Here is a 26,582-nt window from a genome sequence, read left to right as displayed (position 1 = left end):
AAATGACGAGATTTGGGCGCGCTCATTGGCAAAACACAACTGGGAAATTTTACCCGGTATACAGTGTACCATCTCTACCTATATGTAGTTTTAATGTCGATAAAAGAATACACCACAATCTTTGTTTAAATTAAAGTATTATTAATGGATCATACTACTCGATTGGCTAAATGTCAAAGTCGCTTTAATAATAATATTTCTTCTTTTTGTAAGAACGGAAACAAATGATCAGAAACAAAAATATAGAAAACACTCTTTAAAATTGTTTAATTTTCATATTTATATTAAAGATATTTAACCCTTAGCCTGCTGCAGGCGAATTTAACAGCCTTTGCAAACAGCTTGGAACCAGATCAGACGCCGATTAAATCGGCGTCTGATCAGGTTCCAAGCTGTTTGCTACTCTGACAATATTTCTTCCAATTTTGGAGCAAACTGAATGAACTTTACAATTTTAGCAGACGACATTTCCAGCAGACGACAATTTATCTAGCATGCTAAAGGTTAAAGAAATGGCAAAATGGAATAACAACTAAAACTGCTACTACGAGTTCATCGAATGATAGGTCACAACTGTTTAGTCTGTTTAGTATGATATATAGCAAATATGATTCGCAAAATATACGCAATACGCAATAACGGATATAAAATCCAAGATAAAACGAAAAAACTTTCATCAGGGAATTTCCCAATATAAATTAAAGGAAAGAATGATTCAAGAATTTGAAAAAGACAAGAGATGTCGGAGGACAGCAACGCTGAAGTATTCAACAGCCTTGTCAATTGAATGAATGTAAAAGTCAAAATAAATACATAATTTTGTAAAAAAAAAAAAAAGAAGCAAAATAAGATGGTGGAAACTACAACGCGTGTCAGATCATCACAGTGGTCAAGTGCGTATTGTTTCAACCAATTCCCATTTGTAAATACTGTGATACCAGCTTACACATAAAATATTAACTAAAAATTCTAACTATAATAAGACACCGAAGTGTAATGCAACCACACAACCAAAGCAGGTTTAGTTTGACAATTTTTAATTTAACACCAATGTTTCGGCTTCAACAGAGCATTCTAAGAGCCTGCTAAGTCGAAAAGGGCACAATTTGTAAAAATACAAGACAGAGTTATGAAACCTGTTCACTGCATGTCAGATCATCACAGTGAACAAGTGTTAAGTTTCAATCCATTCCAATCAGTTAGGTTAACATGTAAAAACTTATCCAAAAATTGCTAAGTCGAAAAAAGGGGCACGAATGAATATATCATAAAATCTCTTGAAGCCTTATGTGCCTGTATTTATCAAAACTACATTATGCCCTTTCAGTATTCTAAAGTTCACAATCTGCAACATGATTTGCATCAACATTATCTGCATATCGCGTGCAGATAAATAATACAAATCATAGAAGATAATGTGACACTGCTCATGCGAGACATTGTAGAATATATAATTGGTCTGTGCTATTGGAAATGTCCTGGCTGTCGTATTAGCATCGTATTTACAGCTCTAATTTCCATATCTGTTTGTTTAGTCCGTTTTCATCACCGCAGTAAGAACAGTATTGTAATTGTGAAGTGTCAGAAGGTTCTAGGTGTATATATCGATGAAACTCTGTCTTGGCAATCCCACGTTAGTACCGTGGCCAATAAACTAAACTCAAAAATTGCTCTACTTAGAAGAATTGCATTTTTCTTAACAGATGAGATGAAACTTTTGTATTACAATGCATATATTATGTCAACCATGGAGTATTGTTGCAATGTCCGGCGACTTTGTCACAAATCGGACACTGATAAAATTACATCTTTGCAGAGACGCGCTATAAAAATAATTACAAAATCAAAGTGTAGCAACTTCGATGAAGTATTAAGAAATTCAAAACTTCTATCTTTTGAGAACAGGTGCAAATACCATATTTCATTATTAGTGTACAAAAGCAAAACAGGAGATTGTCCTATATACATTTCGGATTTACTACATTTTGTTCATAATGATCATTACAGTCTGCGCTCAATCGAAAACATGGATCTTTCTATTGTTAAACCTAAAACGAACTACCTGAAACAAACATTTAGCTACAAAGCTGCACGCATATGGAATTCACTTCCTTCTTACATTAAACTTCATAATAACAATATAACTGCTTTCAGGCATGATTTAAAGAATTTTCTCTTGTTACAATAGTTTTTAGCAATTAATTACTTGTAATTACAAGAATTTTGTTGAATTGATGTTACTGTTTCCAATAATAATAATATTCATAGTATCTTATTATTCAGATCTGGAACTATTTATTATCTTATGGGACAGACTTTCTTTTTTGTATGTATCTTAATTGTCATGTATAATCTTTGTGACGCATGGTAATTCTTTTAAAACAATAGTTATTGTTACATCACGTTTATTTAAGACTTCTTTAATTTGAGATGTGTTTGTCGAGAAAATTAAAGTAATTCTGATATGTGTATTTTTGTATAAATGTTAAATTATAAATTGACTGTATGATTGTGTGTATATGTGAATGTATATCAGTTGAAGGCCATACTGGAAATAAATTGTAAAATATCTGTATTTGTACACTAAGTATGTCACCTTCAGAAAATAAAATTATTATTATTATTATTATTATAATTATTATTATTATTATTATTATTATTATTGTTATATTGTTACGACTCAGGGGTGTTGCGGAGATGGGTAGGCTAGGCGTACTGTAGAACTCTGGGCAGACTTCACCCAAGTAGTCGAAAGGGCAAATAGGGTATAGCCAGGTTGACTCAGTGTACCGTAAGACTAACTAAACCAGAGAGACTATAAGACTCAGGATAACTGTTAATGAAATTTATTAATGTTGATATATCATACTCCAGAAAATACAGGTGAAGTCAACACATTAAACAAACATATCTAACTGATATCAAATGTAATCACAAATTTTTCTTGATAATAAATGTATTCATCTATTGATGGTTAAATTCTGTCAGTATAATTACAAACTTATCAAATTAAGATTATGACTGTTCCGACTTTCCATAGTTTACAGGTAGCGAAGCGAGTTACAATGTTTTTTAAAATGTTTTACAAAACAATACTGTGCACTCTTAAGGTACTAAAAATGCAAGATTCAATACACATCTCCTTTTAGATTAATCTATTTATGACTGATCTGGCGTTCCATAAGTTGTAGATATAGACACGGATATAAAGACAATGTTCAGCAACAGAAATTCCTTCTATAAAAATATAGTCACTTATATTCTCAGTACTTTATACAAATCCATTAATTGCCTTTACTTTAAATAAGGCATGAATATGTAAATACATCTGTGTAGATAAAACTTGTAGAAATGTTACTAAATGACGTATCAAAAAGGGGCTTTTATAGACCTATGGCTTTTAATTAATATAAATTCTGATTGCAGAGCAACTTTCTTACATCTAAGTTCAGCATAGTGTTCATTTTAATAAAAATCTATTTAAACAAGCCAAACGTGGTTTTAGGTCTGAAAGCTTGAGCTGAAGTGATTGCAGATGGCCAAAATCGGGCCCTTTTATAGTTTTCCAGAGAAAGTGACCCAAAAGAGTCACCAAAACAGTAAAAATGGGTTACTTTGGGTAAATTGACCAAATGGTTAGTGACCGACGGGTCACAGTGACGAACGGTCACAGTGACCTAAAACGTTAAATTCTATGCTGAATACTGCCGTATCATAAAAATGGCGATTTTATGAAATGTTTACATGAAAATAACATCAAAATATGCACCACTGGGTTAACTCTAACATGTTCAAGTGATTTAAACATCTTTGAAGATGACAACGATAATTTGCTTAGTAACGGTAAATAGTCCAACAATGCAATGCGAATAAGGATGCATATCCTATCAAATTCAGAGAGTTATCATGAAAATATTGTGATTTATGCAAAACTCAGACTGTACAAAAGGATGACACTTATCTTTAACAAACAATTAAATACTGTAGATTAATTGTGCAAAGTCTATAGTGATTCACATGTAGGAAAATGTTACAAAATCTGGATTAAATTTGCACCAGCCGAAACGGATGTCTCTCGGTAATTGTAAACAGAGTTCGGATAAGATTAAAACGAACATGGAGGTGTATAATATGAGTTTGGTCTGTCATATTATGTAGATCAACACATATGTGTACAATTCTGTGTTTCGTTACTGTCAGCTTGCAAGGAAATGTCTCTAAAACAGTTCAAAGCAAAGCCAAGATCGATGACTTATTTTATAAAACATGAAAATGGTAAGTCCCCATTGTTCGAGTCGTTACAATATCTTTCAAAAGGCAAACTATCATGGATGTAGAAAAACATATATATTACAATTATTATTAGTATTAGATCCAAAAGGAGGGAATAGCCGGCAAATACATATAAATACTGGTTGGTGTTTTCTTCCACTGGCGGGGTTGTTGGTGGTTTTCTGCAGTCTTGTAGATATAAGAATTAAGTAATTTCATTCCACGAGACTAAAATCGTGAATGAAATGAAAGCTTCTGAACATACACGTCTGCAAAGGAAGAAAAACCCAAGTACCCTGACAACAAATTTCACAAGAAATAAGCTAGAGTTATGATCCCTGTTGTGTAAAAATGTGCATACCATGTTAAAAGATTAAACCAGAAAGAACAGTAAAAGTGTTTAAGTAATTTTAAATAAGAATACAAATATAATGTAGGTAGGTAGCTAGGTAGGTAGGTTGCTAGGCATTTCTGTTCTTTCTTTTCTATCATTTCTAATTTTATTTAATGGAAAGACTGTCACAACAACTTACATTTTTAAGTTATACTTCTTATGAACGAATTTTAGTAAATGTTACAAAGATATACCTCAATCGATTTCACTTTTGCCAGCAAAACTAATTCAATACATTAATACATTATTTAAAAATAAATAAATGAATGCATATAAATAAATGCATAAATAAATAAGTCAATCAATCAATCAATCAATCAATCAATAAAAAAGAAAGAAAGAAAGAAAGAAAGAAAGAAAACAACTAATATATCTTTCTCCAAATTAAGAAAACATATAAATCACACGGCAAAATTTTGGTATATCTGGTAACGCCAAATACAGGTATGTTTTATTGCCTTTTACACGCGATACAACAGAATGCCACGTCACAATTTCAGTTTTAAAAGGAAAGTCATGTTTTATGGAATAAAGAGTGATGAAGCTGAAACTTTGGAGATTAAACGCAGTGTTTCAGACTTTGACATTTCAAAAAACCAATCTGTTTTTCTGCTTAATATAATAATTCATTTCCTGAAAACACATTGAAATTACGTCATTGATGCGTTTCTATTTGATATTAGGTTGAGTTACTAATAACCGACTGTGAAAGGACATAAAGATATGCGCTGTAATTCTATTTAAATCTTGAAATAGATTTAATTTACTCTGAATATGAAACCGAAAACGTTGCCATGAAAAGAACACAAAAAATGCGTTCACATAAAGTTGGTGAAAACAAAAACTGTCTGTTGCGTTAGATAAAAATAGTTACAATGTAATTTCTTGTACTTTAACTTCTAATAAATTCTTCGGATGTAAGTGTTAACCCTTATCATGCTAGACACGACTGATTCTGCCTTTGCGACCAGTGTAGATCTTGATCAGCCTAAACATCCGTGCAGTCTTATCAAGATCTACACTGTTCGCCAAACAGTCAGTAACCTTTTGGGAAGCACCCATTTTAACAGTCAATGGTACTGTCCAAATTGAAAGATGGACAACTTCATTATAGAAATTTAGCAGGGTAAAGCTTAATAAATAACATTATCTGTAGGCTATAAATGTATCATGTTTATGTTTTTAACATCATCATCATCATCATCATCATCATCATCTTCATTTTACCGTGATAGACATATACACTACGGATATCTGTATGACCTCTTTGGCAACACAAGACAGTTTTGTTTATCAGCTGACTAGGCTCATTTTGTTAAGTATATTTGGTAATGTTTCTACATGGATTCTTTTATCAGTATTTCTAAAATATGAAGTATCTTTTTCTAAAGCAAAATGAGTTTCAATTTGATATTGGTGTTTTTGGCTTATCATGATCGAGAATTGTTTGCTAAGAAAGGAATGTATCTGGATAAATTATGAAATGACATTCACTTACGGAGTCCATTTTGTAAAGTCAAATTGAAATTAAGCTTCAATTTTTCTACCAGTTGTAAAGAGATAGTATAACTGAAAACTGAAAAATACAGAATACGTTTTGTTATGTTTTGTATTTTAATTTAATCATAATAACTTCCAATTGCATGCTGCAGATTTCAGTGCATATCAGTATTAAATGTAGGTTTATCTTAATTATTATAAATCGTACTGTATGTATCACCATTAGATATAGGTTTATCATAATTAATAGAAAACGCATTTGGATCATTAAATCTAGGTTTATCACAATTACCAGTAATCGCATATTGGAGATGACTTTGTACATCTTTAATAAATTTAGGGTTCGCTGTAATACAACTGCGTGGTGAAATGTCTTTTTTATATTGTCTTCGATTAGTGCATCTTATTTATCACAAAGGATGCTTTTAAGTTAGTGTTTACTAACCGAAAACAGAATCAGGTTATACATGTAATCAAGGCTTTTTAACACAAATGCTTTATTGGCAGCACCCTTGTATTCCAATGTTGAACATATATTTACTGGGTGTGTTGACCAGTTCGATATTAGAAATACTAACATTAATACATTTTAGAAAAAAAAAGTTTTAACAAAAGGTCACTGCACAAATGCAGACATAACAGTTTCAGGTACAATCAGTATTACTTACAGAGATTTTATGTGCATCTTTCACAACAAAGCACTGACCCTGAGGACTATGTATGGGAAAATATTAATGTGATCTAAGTGTTGACTGAATAAGGGCAATATTTATTTTGCCGAACAATACCTTACAAATATCTTTTTACATATCTGGGCGAAAATACCTCCCAATACCATAACAAATATATATATTGTGTTCATATATCAGGGCGGAAAACTCGCCTTAAGCATATCAAGAAATGTAAATGAATTTACATAATAGAAACCTTAGAAAATTGTCACTTGGAAGAGGAGGTGGAAATGGAGGTCGTGGCAAGATAAAACCAGAAATTAGCCAAAATAAACTTAGAAGAAGCGTGCTTTTCACTCTGGAAATTTTTCGAAGAAGGAAGATACCGTTTCCCGATTGGTTAAACGGCATCACGTGATAAAAGGAACTCCCTGATTGACTTTTACTGTAGTACATACATTAACATAATTCAGAATTGTATCCATTCGCCCAAATGTACAACATTGACATAAATAATTTTATCTACCTATAAAATATTTTTATGTGCATCTGTTTACAACGAAGCACAACCCTGAGGACTATGTATGGGAAAATATAAGAGTGAACTAAATGTTGACTGAAAAAGGGCAATATTTATTTTGCCGAACAATACCTTAACAAATATATATTTTCACATATCTGGGCGAAAAATACCGCCACAAAGGACCAGGGAACTGGTGACGTGGGATGCCGCCCAGAAACACAGGGGTAGATGCAGAATAGGACCCATCCACCCAAATGTACAACAATGACACAAATAATTGTATCTACCTACAAAATACATGTGTATGCTCAACTGATCATACTGGGATCAGTGATTCCGTAGGTAATGTGCATGGGTGCAAGAACGAAAATAGTTTTGTTTAATTAAGCGTGCAAAAGAAACCATTAGCACATTCTTTTTCTAATAAAATACTATAGCAAGGTTATATTTATGGTACAATATAGTTATAAAATTAATCGGAAATTAAACATGAACGGCTCAAGGTCTTCTTAAGAATATATAGCAATAATTTACGATATCTAAAATAATAAAATAATCTTCTTTTTTTGTTGTCGTACGATATGGAGGTTAGTGCCTTTATGACTTATTGTAAGAAAATCTAGATTAAAAAAGAAAAAGAAGAGAAAAAAAAAACACCCGCTAATTTAATGCTTATTGGGACATTATGAAACGTATCGATAGAAACACGTGAATTATAAAGATACTGTAAATTCCAGAGACTTTTGATACATTGTGGCATTCTCATAGCATAAATACTGTCTTAATGGAAATACTTGAAAAGTAATTAGATGTATGAGCCGTGCCATGAGAAAACCAACATAGTGGGTTTGCGACCAGCATGGATCCAGACCAGCCTGCGCATCCGCGCAGTCTGGTCAGGATCCATGCTGTTCGCTTTTAAAGCCTATTGGAATTGGAGAAACTGTTAGCGAACAGCATGGATCCTGACCAGACTGCGCGGATGCGCAGGCTGGTCTGGATCCATGCTGGTCGCAAACCCACTATGTTGGTTTTCTCATGGCACGGCTCGTATATAAATTAAAATTACAAACTTTCAAAAAATGGCATGTTTTGATGCACTACAAAACACACAACACCGATTTTTGCAATATTATCTTAGGATGTTAGATTATATTTTTTCCAGCTATATTAATGTGTTGGTTAACATTCATTTTATACAAATGCTTAAAAAGAACGATATGCATTGAATTCATTTCATTTGTCGTGTTGTCTTTGTAACGAGTGATGACACAATTATAGTTCATATGGCTGCTTTCAAACTTTTAATGAGAAAAACCACAAGTGCCTCTCTAGTTTTGTAAATATTTTTCAGCTTTACAAAATTATAGATGTTGTAAATAATGGAGCTTAGAACTTTTGTTCAGTAAGTGTTTGTACATACATACAGAGATTTGAGGAATTAGAAATTGAATATGATTTTAAAAGATTGAAGAGAAGTAAAGCTCATGGTAATAATAGTATGACAAATTAATACTTTATAGAGTGTTTTGATACACTATCATTGCATTGAGTTGATACATCCAATGCTGTAATAAATTCTTGATATTTTCTATAGGGAAGTCTCGGGAAATAGTTGTTTTTGTAATTTAAAAGAACGATCATAGTTAGCGACTGGGTAATAGCTTAAGCGATGCGCAATTCGGATTTCACAATGATTCCACTGTGTTTGTATTAAATACTATCATACAGACGATTTTAAACGACAATAAAGTAATCGTGTTGTTGTATGGTAGATATGAAAAGGGCATTTGACTCTGCATACTTAAATTGTCTTCGGCTTAAGATGTTTATATTAGAGATTTTCAGCTTACTTCGACGCGTACTGCGGACCACGGACTACGGACTTACTATAGGGGTTTTCTCAAACTGTATATGAGGAAGTTATGCATAACTGAACAGTTGCATATTTAGCATCCGGTTCTAATGCCGTAATACCGTTTTCATTTAAAATATCTGAGAAAAGACAGCTATAAGATTTATCAATATCCGTTTTATTGTATATGAATTACCAATATATTTTCTTAAGTGTGGGGGCATTTTTAAAATTGTTCACCCTTTTACTTTTTATATCGCTTTTTGATTAATGTATATATTCAAATCTTTCGACTACCGTATTTATGAACAAGATCTGTATCGCAAACTTCTTTTTTATTTGAAGTGCTGCAATTTATTTATATGCTTGCTGTCAATTTCGTGAGGTTCTAGCTAGTATTCGCTAGCAGTGAAAACGGCTGTTGATTCAACGATCAGCATACCCTATAAACCAGAATTTGAACCAATGACCTGGTGAGGAGAAAGACACTCTTCCCCTGCGCCGCAAGAGGTTCACAGACCCTTGCAGTAGGGGATCACAACAACATTTTTGGTATCAAAAATGTACATAGTGTATATGGAGCATGAGCTTTCCTATCATAGCACGCGCGACGCTGAAATGCTATTGTACGACGCACAATTTTGAATATGCACAGTACGATGCGTGACATTGAAATGCATCGCGGTAAAAATATGCCGCGCGTGGTGTTATATATTCTTAACCATTTCAAACCCTACAAATTCAAATTTATACGATACTGAATTCATTCAGTATTCCCGGTCACCCTACCATGATATTCATGATGGCTACATAATGAATTTTTAAACCAATATAGACCTTGAGTTTTCATGAGATTAAATCTTTGTTCAAGTTCCCTGAAGACAAGTGTCTACACATACCCCTTTTTTGCATGTGTTCGACTAAAAAGGCTTTGTAAATAATGATAAAAGGCTAGTCTCGACTTCAAAGCTTGTTGTATCAAATGACCACACATAATTGCTCAAATGGCGTCATAGGAGTTGACTAATTCAAAAATATAATCTCGTTGACAATTCTATGCATTTACTGGCCATAAAACATTTTTGGAATATGATCGGAATTTTGACCTTTGACGCTTCACAGGCCCTTTCTTCACAAAACAATTTTCGGTCTCAGCTGGGTTTTAGATTGAAATGATGACAGCTAGTTTTGATGGTACTTAAAGATTAAATTCCAGTTCAGACTGACAATCCATACTGAATAGTCACTTGAAAATAGTCATGAATTTAAATCTTAAATTTTTACATGCAATATTGATATCAATGACAATGTTTCATTATCAAACTCAACTGAGACCCAAAATGTTTTGAAAACAGAATCCCAGAAATTCAGTCTTGGAGTGATCTCAGTAATCAAGATCGAGCCTGTCTTGATCATTTTTCAAAATCTGATAACAGATTATGTTAATATGAAGTGGATATTCTTTTTTTTTTAATTTTCAAACATGCTGATACATAACTAATTCAGGATGTTGCCGCTAAATTATGGTAATATATCGGATCTCGTTTCGACAGGGATGAAATATGCATGTATGAGAACTTCCCGTATGTTTTGACAAAGTGTTGAACTAAATCATTTAAGATATTTCATTAAACTTCTCATGATTTTATGTAACATTCTACAGTTATCAAAATTAATGAAAAACAATGACTTTTTCAGGACAGAAGTCTACGAGAACACGGTATTTATACTATGCAACAAAAATTAAACGGACGTTTGATTTATTCAAAATGTATCAATTTTTTTCACAATAATATTTTGTACTGCCTTTTTCTTATGTTGTTGCTAGGAAATACAAGCCTAGGGACCGTATGGACGGACACAAATTAGACCCAAACTGTTGTTTTTTTATGGGAATCGCCGTTATCTTCAAATCCATGTTTCAAGTTGACTTTTTTAATGCATGAACATATTAAGGTGAAGTATTATCGTTGCACTGGGGATTCGAAGTCGTTAGCGTCGCGCAGAAGAAATGTCTCAATATCAAAACAAAATGTTAAAGCATACGGATATTTGAAGAACATGCGAAAGGCAAGTAAAATGCGACAGAGTATTAAGCTGAATCTAGAGGCATCCTACATGAAGACATTTATGTAGCGGACTCGTTTAAATGTGACATGAACAAAAAATAATAGAGTATGACATCTGAAAATTGCGATTACATGTGTTAAATGTAGCCTGTTCACTATTCATATATTTTCAAACGTATGTATTGTATTAGCAGATAATTATATCACAATACACTAATTTCTACAATGAAGGCAAAAGTAACTTCACATATAGGTAAAAGAAACATATATACCATAAGTATCTTTTTTCTTGCGAACCTTTAAATATTTTGAGAAAACCCCTACTGTAAGTATGCAGTCCGCTGTCCGCAGTCCGCGTCGAAGTAAGTTGAAAATCTCTATTAGGCGTAGATGGAAAACTACTAAGCTTAGATAATGTGGTTATTTAAGGAGATTCTGTTGGTATCCGATTTACAAAATAGTCCCGGTCTTTTAAATACATACTGCAATAAACGGAGACTTGAGTAAATACTATTAAGACAAAGAGTATGGTGTTTATTAAGCAATAAAAAATGGCATTATAACAATCAAGAAGTGGATATTGTTGATAATTTTAACTACCTTGGGACTAGTTTAATACACAGATACGTTTGTGTTGCAGAAGTTGGTGCCACTCTAAATTATGGTTGTGAAATTTGGGGGTTTGGAAATTCGGAAGAAATTGAACGTTTTTATTTTAAGCCCTGCAAATCTAGATTGAAAGTTTAAAAAAAAATCGACTAGCTTTTACGGTGTATATTGAGAATTAGGACGATACCCATTGTATGTAAAAAGATATGTACGAATGCTCAACCACTTGAATATATTATTAGTGAAACTGAATGTTTTCTTGTTAGTAATGTTAACAAAAATAATTGGGTTGATCAGATGAAATGTCTTTATGATAATCTTAGCTACAGATGGTTTAATCCAACGTTGGTAGAATAAGATAAATTCATAATTGCCTTTAAAGAATGGATAATAGATACGTTTAACAGAACAAGTCGCAACATATAAACGAATGTGGTACTTTAGATATGTGCGAATATTTTAAACCAGTTTTGAAAACTATTCAGATTTATTACTGTTAAAATAGATATGTGCCTTAACTAAGAATATCTTTGCATAAATTAGCGACTGAAACGGATCGTTACTCTAGAAACAAAAAAGCGAGAAATTTACATTACTCTATTTTTTGTCAAACAAGTGATAAGCAAGAGTTATAGTGTACGAGAATATAAGAAATCACTATTGAACAAGAAATATCTTTAAAAATGATGGTCGGCGAATTGTAATAAGGAAAGAAGTTTGTGAATTTTTCATCTAACATTCATCTTTCATCTAACATTTTTCAAATTGCAAAACTAAACACCGCACTTTAACAATTTAAATGGTTCTCTTTTAATTTTTCGCAAAGGTTTCGTAGGGTTGCAATTTTGTTTCGTTTATCCTTAGACGAATAATTACAGCAGTAGTTTGATGAAGATTCATGAAGCGGTTCATGAGAAGAGGTCATTAAACGTGTTTATATTTTTAGCTAAATTGGTCCCTATCCTCATTTGTAACAAAATAGCAGGAGACCTTACGATATTCTTACACATCGAGTTTGATAAAAATCCATTACATTTTAGTGGTTAATGCGAAGAAAGGCGTATCTACTTTTAGCCATAGTGGTCCCTAATAGGGCCCAAGTTCCTATATAAATAAATTTGGAAGAGGACTTTATAATGATGCCCCAGACCAAGTATGATATAGATCCACCAAGCTGTTCATGAGACGCTGTATAAAGGCATTTCTAGTTTTAGCTCTAGCAGCCCCTAAAAGGGGTCAAGTGTCCCAGATGAACAAAGTTGGCTGCGGTCCTAATAAAGATGCTACAAATCAAGTTTGATTAGAATACATGAGAACAAATCAATTAAAGGACTTTTTTATTTATTATTTTTATTTATTTCTAAAATAGGCCAACTGATCCCGCTTTAACAAATAGCATATTCATGAATCTTTGGACAATGACGTCACACCTATAAAAAAGTGAAGGTCAAGCAAAACATACAATTGTAATTATTTCAATATTTCTGTTTCATAAGCAAAGTTTGACCGTAGTCATATCACACAGATAAACTGTATGTAACGTACCTTCATTTCAGTGTAATGAGATTCAGTCATTATATAGCATATATATAATAAAACAGATTTCAACTGAGTTCAGTATTTGCATACCATACTAAAGAAAAATATTCATATATAATAAATCAGTTAAATAATTTATAACAAATATATCAAAGCAAACAAGTACTCATTTTAATATGCAATCTGAATAAGTCACAGAAGCAAGAAACCTTTTCATATACAGACGACAATTGTAACAAGGAAAATCTTTTAAAAAGCAATTCACTACATAAAAGACTCTTATCACACCCTTATTCATGTGATACACAGACCGTATTCAGCTCTTTCTTTAATTTGATATATGTTGGTATTTGAACAGGTTTTTATCATATTTATTAAACTTACTTATCATTTTGAGATATATCAATATTCTTGCTAAATATACTGAGCCAAAGTTAGCTTTAAAATTGTGAACAGCGTCGTTTAGGATAAACGCTTTGTCTACATTTCACTCAGCGTAGCACAATCAACAGAGTGAAAGAAATTGACACTCTCGTCCAATCAGGCAGAGTGTTACATAAATCTTCCATTTTGATAAATCATCTATAATCCGTTATCAAGTAGTTTGATTTGCAAACTGAAGTCACGTGGCATAGGTAACAAAAACCAATTTAGACGGCGTCGCCGAAAAACATTATTACGATAGGGCAAATGCATTGGAATTTGCCGAACTTCTCAATAGTGGTTATCGAATAATTGCCAAATTCATTTATCATGCATTCATGCTAAGATAACTTTTATTGTAAAAAGATTTATAGTTTTCGCGCTACATGTTAAATCCTACTTGTATAGTTGTTTAAAAATATAAGACTCATCCGCTAAAACAATCTGTGTTTCATGTAAAATTATTTCATACGAGCATGTTTACTCCTAACGTTATTTGTATGAAATCACATGAAAACATTTAAATGTAGCCAATATGTTTATATTGTATGATGAAAATTGTACTGTTTACGACAATAAAAATTTCTGTCTGTCTTTCTTCTCCGAGGACAATTTCAAGCACGGCGGTCATCTTGGTAGAACCATTTACCTTCCCACTGGATGTATTCATCACAGGAACAATTTATTCACAGTAAGTGAGGTTTAGAGCCAACAGAGATAAATGGCAAGTTATGCGAAGTTGATTGACCTTGACCACTTGCACATGGATGCCAATATTGGCAATGAAAATATTTTTTGTAATTATTTGTTTAGGTATAATACACGGAAATGTTGTTCATTGTTATTACTGTTTTTATCATGCTATATTAATGCCATTGCATAACAAATCTTCTTTATTATCCCTGAATTACTGCATTTTTTGGAATGAAACATCACGAAAAATTTATCTTATTTATCCTCAATTCAAAGCAGCTAGTAAAGACACATAATTTAGCCTCAGTGTGAAGATAATGCGAAATTGTCTGTTACACACAATTCATGACAGTGGGGACAACTTGTTTCCGATTGTTGTCGTGTCAATTGTTCCAGCGGTATGATATCATTTTGAACGTTTTTGCATGTAAAAATGTAAGACATGCAGCAACGTGCAGCAACGACCTGTGTAAAGTTTGCGTTTTGTGTTTTCTTCTGTGTGAATTTAAATAAAGCATTGATTTATCCGACATCAGGTCAGTGCGAAGCATACACGATCGTGTAGATCTGACAAAAACATGTCTAATATGAATTAAAAATACAAAATAAATGAGTCATGTAATACTTCATAATTAGGAGAGTAGTGTCATAATCTCAATCTATTACTTCCAGTGTCAGTTACAAATTTACATGTAACGAAACTTGCAATGGATGGTTACATGAACCCTCTTCACCCGCGCACATACGACAAGTTGATATGCTGCAAATATCGACAGAGCGCCTTCTTTATTCAAATTCTTTTATTATCTATTTCAACAAAAATGGTATTAAATAAGTGATAAACTAAATTTTTAATTTCAAACTTAAAACTTTTATATGATGCACATAATTATGGCAGATAATTTTTTTACAAGAAATGTTAACTAAAACAGAAATCGTTCTTTTCTTCAAAATCAGAAATACATTGTAATTAGCGGACGAATGAGGGGAGTGGATTGAATAAAATTAAAGAGTAACGCAAATTATATAACAGAACGGAACAGAACAGAAATTTTATTATAGACTTGTACATTTCGGACATTCAGTATTTTTGTAGTAAACATTACACAAGAAAAGCACGTGAATTGTAGTACCAACACTTTAAAATCGCGGCTTAAAATATTTAACAGTGATTAAACGATTTTATTTTATTGAAGTTACACAAGTCGAAGTTCGATTAATTAAGAAATAATATATCTCATCCAGTGATTTGTCGTTGAATAAATCATTCTTTGGAGTTCAGATGCGAAGGAATTATATCACGAGGGCGCAGCCCGAGTGATATAATAATACGCATCTGAACGACTAACAATGATTTACTCAAGAGCAAATCACTAAATGAGATATATTATTCGATTCTAACACGTTACCAAGGATTTTAAATACATCCTTGCCAACATTCATTAAATATTTGCCCGTTTTCAATCGGTTTCTTTTCCAGCGCGCCGCTATGCCATTTGACGCCATGACGTAATAATTGTGACGTCAGAACAGTGATTTGTTGTATAATAATTCACTGTTTTCTGCCTTCTTTGTTTAATAGGAAAATGAATCTGATCGTGTTAGAATTTACGTCAATTTTAGGCTTGAGAATGATATCGCAGTGACGCCGTTAGCTTTTTATACATGTTAGTTTGAAATACCAGTCTGTTGTAGACATTTATTGAATGAAATCCATGATCCATGATTCCAAGAACCAGAAAATATATCAACACTGAGTCGAAGTCAGGAGAGATATTTTACCAGTCTGTTGTAGACATTTATTGAATGAAATCCATGATCCATGATTCCAAGAACCAGAAAATATATCAACACTGAGTCGAAGTCAGGAGAGATATTTTACGGCCGATGCACGGCTCTAAAAGACTGATATTGTGATAGTTAATAAAATCTATAAGAAGAGGAATGCATTGAAAAAGAATTATAATAATAACATGTCGATTTGATTAAGTTTATTCATGGAAGGTCATAAAATGTGCAGTATCCAAAGTGTTTTCTCTAGAAGGGGCCTACATTGAAAAGGCATCGGGATAATGGAACTACTAATTTTTAACAATTGTTTCAAACAACCCAGTGCCAGTTCAACCCCCTACTCTAGAAATACAACAAAAAGAAAACTAACCAATTATGTCAAAACTACGCCTCTAACGAAACGAAATAATTCAATCGTAACCCTTCCGTTCTTAGTTAAAACGATCTCTCATAAATAGCATCTTATCAAAACTTCCGACAAAATAGTTCTCTTAGTCATTCAATGAGTAGATATGTTTATAAGCATTATGAGATAAAATACAAAGTTCATATCTGTGTACAAAGAATAAAAATACTTAAAGATGTGGAACAACGATAGTAAAAGACATGAATAATACAAAAAACATTAAATCCGCGGCAAAAGACAACAAAATCGTATTTCAATAAAGTTCTATTATTCTTCGGAAACTATATATCAGATTTCAGTAGAACGCAGTAATTCCACTGGCGGCAAAGTTAATGTTATCTTTCTACATTCAAATGATCTACTACGGCCTTAAGTATAACTTTGTTTCACATTTCTCTGTACATTCTGGTCCAAAATATATTGCTTTTTACTGTGAAATCTCACATTATGTCTTTACCATACTGTTAATGCCGTCACACTTCCTCATTGTTTTCGTCATTATTTGTTTGATTGACGATTGCTGCGGTCGTAGTGTAATCTACTCGAAATAATTTTGTCTTAAAGCGATCATATGGATTTCGTTTTGCTTTATAAATGTCAATACCCATAATTTCTCTTATTATGTATTCAAATGAAATATCACTAAAATATAGCTTTGGTATTTACTTCTCCAAATTGAATGCTGGTCAATACAAGAATATATAATTTACCAAAACGGGTATTTCTTACAACAACAAAAATGGTTAAACTGTTCTTGGGTTTGGCGGAAACTTGATGCTTAGATTGCTGTTGTTAGGTACTATTACTTGACAGATAAGGGCACTATATTTGGTTGTTAAATTGCAAATTTGAAAATGAATAACACTTTGTGGTAACCAGATGATTGAGAGGTAACACAATTGACTGAGATCTGGGGTTCGAATCCGGTTCTGGGATAAGAAATTTCTGAGATGATCTTATGTGTTTTACCAATTTAATAAGTAAGTATTGCTTCTTTCTGGGAAAGAGGGCTTCGCTTTTATTAGTGCTATGCAAGGGGTACATTAAAGAAGGAGGGTATCTAATTTAAAAATAGCTAAGATAAATTAGCCTAAAACATGCCTATATCACAAATATCACCCTCTCTTTCTTCTTTGAGCGTTTACTCGCTCTGTCCCTTTGGTCAGATCACTCTGTGTCTATAGAATTAGATGATGAATTTGGCGCCCTGAGAGGCTGCCCTTTTATGTGAAGCTCGCTTGAATGTATTCACCATGAAAGGGATAATATTTATCCGATATACACGAGTACTATGTATTAAAGCCTGGAGTCTTATATACTCTCATCGTAAATAAATCGCTTCCCTATGGCATCACTCTAGGGTTACTTGCGGGTCTTCAAAAACGATAGTGATCAGGAACGATCTGGAATATTTAACTGTCTCACTTTTTTTACATACCATCGTATGATATAACCAGTGTAGATTTATGTTTGTGACAGGTCAACGGAGTTTCATATTGACTTCGGTGTAAGTCTATTATTGTTTAACTTTAAGCAAATCGTCAATTGCACACATTTTATAACCCAAAATGAAACCTTGACAAACGTGTAGTTCAGCGGCATAAGTAAAAAGTCACAGAATCTGATGTGTGCAGCTGTCATTTTATTTATCAATTGACGTAAAATTATATAAGCAAATTACATTTCTGTCAACAGCAATCGCATACAATAATAGACCCTTCGGAAGCATATAACGCAACCAAGCAACTATAGCCGAATCGGTTTGACTGAGTCTGTTCTTAGAGGTAATGATATTACAACATCTCATTTATGCGACAGCACTGGTTTCAGAAGAATCCTGAATGTGTAAGTCCATGACCAAAAGGACCAGAAATACCATAACATTGTGACAACATCAGCCAATGATTTGTTATCATTTGAGCCGTGCCATGAGAAAACCAACATAGTGGCTTTGCGACCAGTATGGATCCTGACCAGACTGCGCATCCGCGCAGTCTGGTCAGGATCCATGCTGTTCGCTAACAGTTTCTCTAATTCCAATAGGCTTTGAAAGCGAACAGCATGGAGCTGACCAGACTGCGCGGATGCGCAGGCTGGTCTGGATCCATGCTGGTCGCACACCCACTATGTTGTATTTCTCATGGCACGGCTCATTTATTTGTAAAATTTGTATACAGCTGTGTAATTTAAGCAAAAGTACAATAGTCTTTAGATGCTTCATACAAGTAATTCAAAAAAAAATATCCAAAAGGATTTTGTTATATATCTATTACTTACGAAATTTGCGTTTTAAATATGGCTATAGAGGTAGTGTTTATGCATGCTACACGAAGCGCGACTACTTCTCATGTCGTTCATATCCTGGTTAGCTTTATTCGGATACAAAGGGATTCGGTCGTCGGATTTCTTAGAACATCGAATATCACCGAGTCTGTGTCGATGCACAGTTAAATGGAATTGACCAGTTTTTCAAAATATAAAAAGTAGAGTTGATTTTGATGTTGTATATTGCTGACCTACTTTAAAAAATCCACGTGGTATTGTCAAATGCACATTATTCAGTATAATTTCAATGGTTCTTTTATACCGACTTAACTGAACGGTGTTTAATCTTGTCGCATTGTAGCATTTCAAAAACTCCTACTTATGTCCAGGATAAACGTCGACAATGATTTGTATAACTCGACGACTGATTTAAAAAAGTACCTTGTTCATGAGTTTGTAACCCAATGTAACATATAATGACATTATATTTTTGCAGATAAGTATTTTCAATTTTGTATGACATTAATTACAACATGTCATGAGCACACTGTCAAATGAAAAAAAAATGTTCAAATTTATTAATAAATAAGTGAATATTGTAACTATCTGCAATAAATTGCAAGAATGAAATAATTGGCATATACGGACTAGATGTTTTCAAAGTCTTGTGTACTTAGTGAATAACATTACTGTTCGAATTCTGTTCGAAAAATTTAATATTTAGTATCGCCTTGAAGAGACTAAACTAAACTCATTTTATACATATTTTGAAAAGAAAGAGTAGTGAAAGAGAATTCGTTTAAATTTTATGTTTCTGCTCATTAATGCGACTTATATTCTACCAGTAAACAATTATGTAAATTAGAAATATTTGCTTACTACTGTCCTAATGTAGAGTTAACTAAGAACCTTGCTATAATTAGAAAAATGAGTTACAAAAATTCCTTAGAAAAGAAATTGATTGGTCATTATTAGTCTCAGGTATTTGCAGCAATAAGAATAATTCTTAAGTGAATTGGCAGTAAGCTAAAAGTCAGTTCCTTCGTAGTTTCGGGAATGTAAGCTACAATTCCACGAAAGTCAGATTCAATATTAATATGGCGAAACTATTTCAGTATGTACATACTGCTTTAATACTTGTATCGATCAGTGTTCTAATTTTTTTCGGATATATATATTAAATATATTTTTTGGTCAAGTATTTATCGTCCAAAAACGATGCAAGTATAACAATAGAATGTGAATAAGAATATTCGCCATATTCTCGAATGAAAAAGGACTGAAGTTTTAATTTTCGACACGGATTCCAAATTTTTCTGGAATAAAATTCTGACGTAAAGAAAACATCAACACTGTTACTTTTATTAGAAAAGTCGCAAATACGTGTTAACGAGACACAGTACACAAAAATATTGGTATTTACTCTTACTAAGTCGTTTATTTTTCCATTTGTCGTCTAATTTTTGTAATAATTTGTAAATCTTTTCCAGATCAAAATGTATTACACTAGGAAATAACATCATTGTCTTTTAACCAATTTTCACAAACAAGCTATTGAAATATATCTATATTTTTTATATTTAAAGTCAGACCTTTTGGGCGGGGTGTGGGGTAGCCGAGTGCACCATTGTCAATGGCAATTATCTCAATTTGGTTAATGTAAATTACTTTTTAATACTGAACATATTATCTGCTCTGTTGTACACTGCCTACTACACAACACTGTCTACTACATTAATTATTTTCACTTTAAAATAATTTTGAATATTGACTTTATGAACTTTGCTTTGGCCGTGAACAAAATATTCTTGCAATTTGCTTTCAAATGAGTTATAAATATTGCCTTATCTTAATTAACTTTCACCATTCAACTTACTATTTGATTCTGTGTTTTCATATTTTTTTTGCCTAAATTTGTTAACCCAGATATAGGTTTTATGTGATTTTCAAAGATGTAAGGGTGAAAGAAGCAGCATTTCGAATTTGTGCATATTTCATAACCGGTTTTCTTTTTTTGTAACATGTATATTCTCTCTGTATAATACTTGCCGATGAAAGTTTTCTTTCTTTTGATATCGTGAACAGTTTGTAACTCGATATACAATGAAATAAAGCCCGGGAAAATTGGAATTTAAAAAAAGAGATTTGTTTTCCGAAATGGAAGAAATTAGCAATGATATATATTTGTCAAATTCGTTATATAGAATACGTTCAACAGTAATCAATATATTTTGAAAAGTAAAATTTTCCTGCATGTATTACGACCCGTGAAGTTCTTCGGAATGAAGCAAAAAATAAATAATATTCTGGTTTAAAGAGAAATCGAAAGAAAACCAAGAGCGGAAAGGTTGATCAAACTATTGAACGAATTGTGTAAACCTTTTCTTTCAAATTGTTGAGTGCGTGATTAATAATAAACTGTGACTATTTTAAATAAAACACGGAAACTTGGAAACGTTGTGTTAATGTTAACATGAAGTTTTGTTTCGACGAAGATTCATCATTTTTCAGAGAAAATTATGATAAATTGTAACACAATGTATTTTCGATTTTACTGTATCCAAAGTTATTGCTGTTCTGCATTCTTTGTAATTATATATGTTTGTTAGATATTATTGCATCATTTACGTAGGTTTACATACCTTAAAAATCTTAATTTTTCAGTTTTTATAAGGCCTAAAAATGAATCAATATAGTCGTTTTAATAACACGCAAGTATCTTTGACTGTCTACTTTTCTTTTCAACCTATTCATTGTGATTGTTTGGGTATGCAGGCATTGTTTTAATTTAGATTGGTCCTGGAAATAATTCTTGTAAACAATCATTACTTTCAAGGATTAGTCAGCCAGCTTTTTGATTATGCAATGTATGTTCATATTTCAATACAAAATGTTCTTCAAAATTACAAAATTGGTCAACAAATTTGTCGCTTATAGTCTACATAGCAGAGAAAATGGATAATCTTTAGAAATAGTTCGTTGTCTACACCAGATAGATAATCGCAGTACAAAAGTAAAATAAAAAAGCACTTTTGCACAAGTTTTGCTTAATTCTATAGCAATGCACGGACTTGCCTGGGGACAAATAGGTTACCTTATTAGTATTACCAGAATGCACTCGTAATATTATTAGGTATTATAATTTGCAGAGGAGGAAATAATTAGTACAGATAGCTTGAGCACTAATCAAATTAACTTGAATAAGCGGCTTCAGATGAATCTTAATAAGGAATGATTGGTATCCATGTAGAAAACGTAATCAATATGGTTTATGTAAGTGCTACTACATTAATGTCGCAATCAGACGCAACGCTACGGCATTGTGATACAACGCTGAGATTTAACGAATATTATTTTCATGCGAACAATATATCTGTGAAGTAAAATGATACATTCACATAGTAAATAAGAAATAATTTCATCAAGTTCAAATGTACCTAACTAACCTCTCTTCCACTAAGATGAACGAACTAGCTTACTGTAATCTAAATTTTAGAAAAAGGTTGTGAAATAATTCAAATACAATGTATTTTAATATTATATTCAAAATAATTTAAAGACATTAACTATAAAGAGCTACCAATATATTTCATAATTTTGACTTAAAAGCGTTGTAAGTAAATTGTAATTCAATCATTGAAGTAACATATGAACAAAAAGTTACAACCAATTACCTCATTCATGTTTGTTTTACATGTGAATAGTAATCCATTACCTTCGGAAGAGAAGGATTAATAGAATTAATAAATATGCTGTTGTATATTGTCAATCAAAATAAAACAACTCTTTATATAGGTATCGCTATCTAAATTCAGTATATGTTAGTCATTATGATATTTTCAAATAAACACAGGCTAAATTTATGAATTCAATAAACGCAAGGCGTCAATGTTGTTAAATCCTTAATTTGTAAGAAGAATTGCAATGTGAACTGTTAAAACTGTTTTGGTTTTGTCTTGGAAGAATATGGAAGAATTCAGCACCTTGAGCTTTTTCCCGAACTCAAACATTATAAATTTCTTCTCATTTACGCATATCAGACATGCAAGTATAAATAATGTAAACCGTATTCCATTGTTCGAACTGCAGCCCTAGGTTTAAAGGATTTATTTTCAAATTGAAAAAAAGTATTCTTAATATAATATTCAGTTATCATTGGACACAAAAATGTGTAACTTTACCGTCAGAAATATTAAACCGAGGAAAAATGAAACAACCTAAAACTGCAATAATGATAGAGTTATACAGAAATAACAATACAGAATTAAAATACTTAAATGGATTACCTGAACTTTCACAACTAAAATATCATTATCATCAACTTCAAGAGAATCTGCCATAGCTAATGACATAACCAATACTCCAAGAAATATTTCCAGTGTCAAAGACATGACAATTTATTGGTATACTCTGCTTTCACCGATGCGGAATAAAGGGTAAATGAGTTCTTATATAGCTGGAAGATTTTTTTTCCGTTCCAAACCAGGTTTTATACAGCGAATATCCACAAGATCTTCCTACTACCAACAACAAACGTCTCTGATTGGTCTGGAGAGAAGCTGATCCGAAATAAATGTCCGATTTTGAAGGTTGGCAGCATGAAATATTGTTTATTTCCGGATGTCAGTCTCTGATGGAAGTGATTTAATAGTCAATACGGCTTGTTTTTGCATTCAAGATTCAATTATATGACATTGGCGTAGAAATCCGGATAAATGTCTTCTGCTGTTTATTAAGAACCATTAATAGGCCTATTTACAGAATTAGCAAGTATGTTAGTAATTGACCACTAAGTAGCTTTACATTGTGGTAACTGGCCATCACATAACCATGGAAACAAAAGTACCATGACCCAAAGAGAATCAGAGCGAGCAAAAAGCATTTCAGACTTTAGATCGCTTTCCTATCCAAGAAAATGTTTTATTATGTCTGTTTGTATCAGTTAAACAGATGTAAACGTTGTGAAATTATTTTCTGACGGTGTATGTATTAACAATTTTCACTGTAGCTTAGTTTATATGTAACACATAATGAAACGCAATAATTGTAAGTCTAGCGACTGAAGAAAAAAAAATACATTTGTTTCAAGCTGTATCTAATTGTTACTAAACCCCGTCAGTGCAAAATATTATTACTCCGAAATACGCGAGAAAGACATTGCACATGGGAACATGTACAATGATTTATTGTAGTAACTTTGGCAATATTATGATAATTATATCGCAGTAGCTAGTTGATAAAGAACAGGAAACTATTTATATAGTAAAGTTAGTCATTTGCATTACATAAGCGAATCATTGCACAATCATTATGCAATTTTTATAAACAGCAACGTACTCGTAAATCAGATTTATATATTTCGAAATTCTGACTAGCCACCATTTTTAATTTGATCAACCAGAGATAATGAGTGCGTTAAAACATTTATAGCCCTTTTCCTAGTATAAACCTGCTAATATTTTGCTTTCAATTGGCGTTTTCAACGAGTGTTAACAGGATGGTCAGGTACAGTTTTGGCACAGTTTTGGCTCTATAACGCATAATTAAACGAAATGTTTATATACCTAATATTATGTAGCTTTTCACACATTTTATACAAGAAAAGCGTTAACGCAAGTTTGCTTACAGCATGGATACCAACCAATGCCCCTCCCCCCCCCCCCCCCACCCACACTGGATTCTGAAGATGTAGGTACCAAAACATGCGTTTTCTCTGCAAGCATACACTAACTATGGTATGGAAATAACATATTCAAACGATTCTACGAGTATAAAGTTTATCGGCAGTCATATGCACAACTTACATCTGAATGCTCATAGCTTCTTGTAAACAAAATTGTAATACATGAAGAACACGTAACCATGCTAACGTGATGGGGTTTTGAATATGGACAGCTACTGTTCATGTTTTCAAGTTGACTAAACATAATCATTAATGTTAGATTCCCCTCATTTTCTATAATTACGAAAGCTATGGTTTCAAATTACAACACGCTTTGGAAGATAACTGAAGTGGCAAATGTTTAGCATTTAAATAAACTCATTATAATGGGTAATGAAACTTCTGACCGGAGTGTCAAATCTATCGCTGGCAGAGGCTTGCGCTATATATTGAAGAAACGTCTTACACATAATAGATCACAAACAAGTTTCATGAAATATTTGTTTACTATAGATCACGAACAAGTTTCATGAAATATTTGTTTACTGTAACTTTTAATGCACTATTGAGAAAGATCTAATAAATAAACCTGTGTCTTGCCTGTTGTAGGTGTGGAAAATGTTCTGTAAAACAAATTTATATTTTAGATATACGTGATAGTTTGCCTGTAACACAACTTCAAGCTGATTTCAGAATTGTTATCCATGTGACTGTCACAAAAATAGAACAGAAATAGTTTTATCGTCACAAAACGCTTGTTCTACGTGTTTCAGAAAACCCGTTTTTCTACTCATTTCATCAAAAAGAGTTTAAATATGTCGTTATATTTCAACACATATAGTTAATACATATTCGGAGTTTATCGCGTGTTCTAAGGATGTCGTTGTGTTCATTTATAGGCCCGTGGAAAAATGGCCAGGACCCAACTGCACATAAAAACTTAAGGAATTACTTACTTATTTAAGTCTGTTATTTTAAAACCGTGCTATCGCTTAGTTAATGTTTCTTAATGTTGACTTTTTCTACAACAATGCATTTATAGCTAAATTATACTATGGTTAATGGTATTTGCCTGCAATACTTATTTCAGTCATACAAATATGATAAATCTATTTAAGCACGATATAACGAACTTAATTATTTGCTTAAGTATATTTTTTTCTATAATTCCTTGTAAAATTCAGAATTGTTCTGTTTTGATGAAATAGTCATAGAGCTATACGATTCTGATATAGATGAAAAGGTCAACAATGAAGACGCATAAAGGGCAGAAATAAGTATTTGAAATAACAGACTAGGCTAAACAATTATTTTTTTTTTCGTGAAACTGAAGAGTATTTCAACGCAGGATAAATCCAGTGTGCTTTAAACTGCCTATCATGGATCCTTAGACACCAATGCAATTAAAGGCGCTCGCGGTAGTTTTTTCGGAAGGGTCGATATTTACCAAACACCGTGCGAATTGGTTGTTCCTAATCCCCGTGCCGTACCAGTATCGTACTCAATTTTCGGGAACTATCGGTTGTGTTCGGAGAATAGCGGAAACCTACATCTATAACATCATAATACTTCAGAAACACGTAAAAATCCACTTATTAAGAAATCTGTCGTTTGATAATTTGATATATCTATATTTAATAATTTATTAAAATTATCAAATAAGTATTGTGTCAACATTTATATACTTTCGTGAATAATAATGTATAATAATATACAAAAATATAAACAACCGCGAAATATATTTATAATAGATTTCAACTTCCGTACATGTACAAACATATTGTTCCCGAATAGGGATAAACACTGAAAACAGTTTCCGTAGCATTTGTTGAGAAGCCTTTAACCTACACCCTTCAAACTTGATAGGATGATTGGCCAAATGGAGTAGATAAACCCTATTGCTTTTTAAG

The 26,582-nt window shown here is 32.4% G+C and overlaps 1 protein-coding gene across 2 annotated transcripts in view; it reads right to left on the bottom strand.

The window, feature by feature from the left end:
• The window catches only part of LOC123554198 (uncharacterized), a 32,218-nt gene that overhangs the window by 3,094 nt on the left and 2,542 nt on the right, over positions 1–26,582 (bottom strand). Inside the window, exon 1 of one of the 2 annotated variants that reach the window (XM_045344168.2) lies at positions 23,297–23,469. The exons of the other annotated variant lie outside the window; for it this stretch is intronic. Coding sequence (XP_045200103.2) covers positions 23,297–23,401 — 105 coding nt within the window. The 5' untranslated portion in view covers positions 23,402–23,469. Of the gene's footprint in view, positions 1–23,296; positions 23,470–26,582 lie in introns of those variants that run through there. 2 annotated transcript variants of the gene reach the window in all.

This window comes from Mercenaria mercenaria, chromosome 7, assembly GCF_021730395.1.
Source record: "Mercenaria mercenaria strain notata chromosome 7, MADL_Memer_1, whole genome shotgun sequence".
NCBI lineage: Eukaryota > Metazoa > Mollusca > Bivalvia > Venerida > Veneridae > Mercenaria > Mercenaria mercenaria.
Note: the sequence above shows the minus strand (reverse complement) of the source record. Positions and strands in the feature narration are given on the sequence as shown.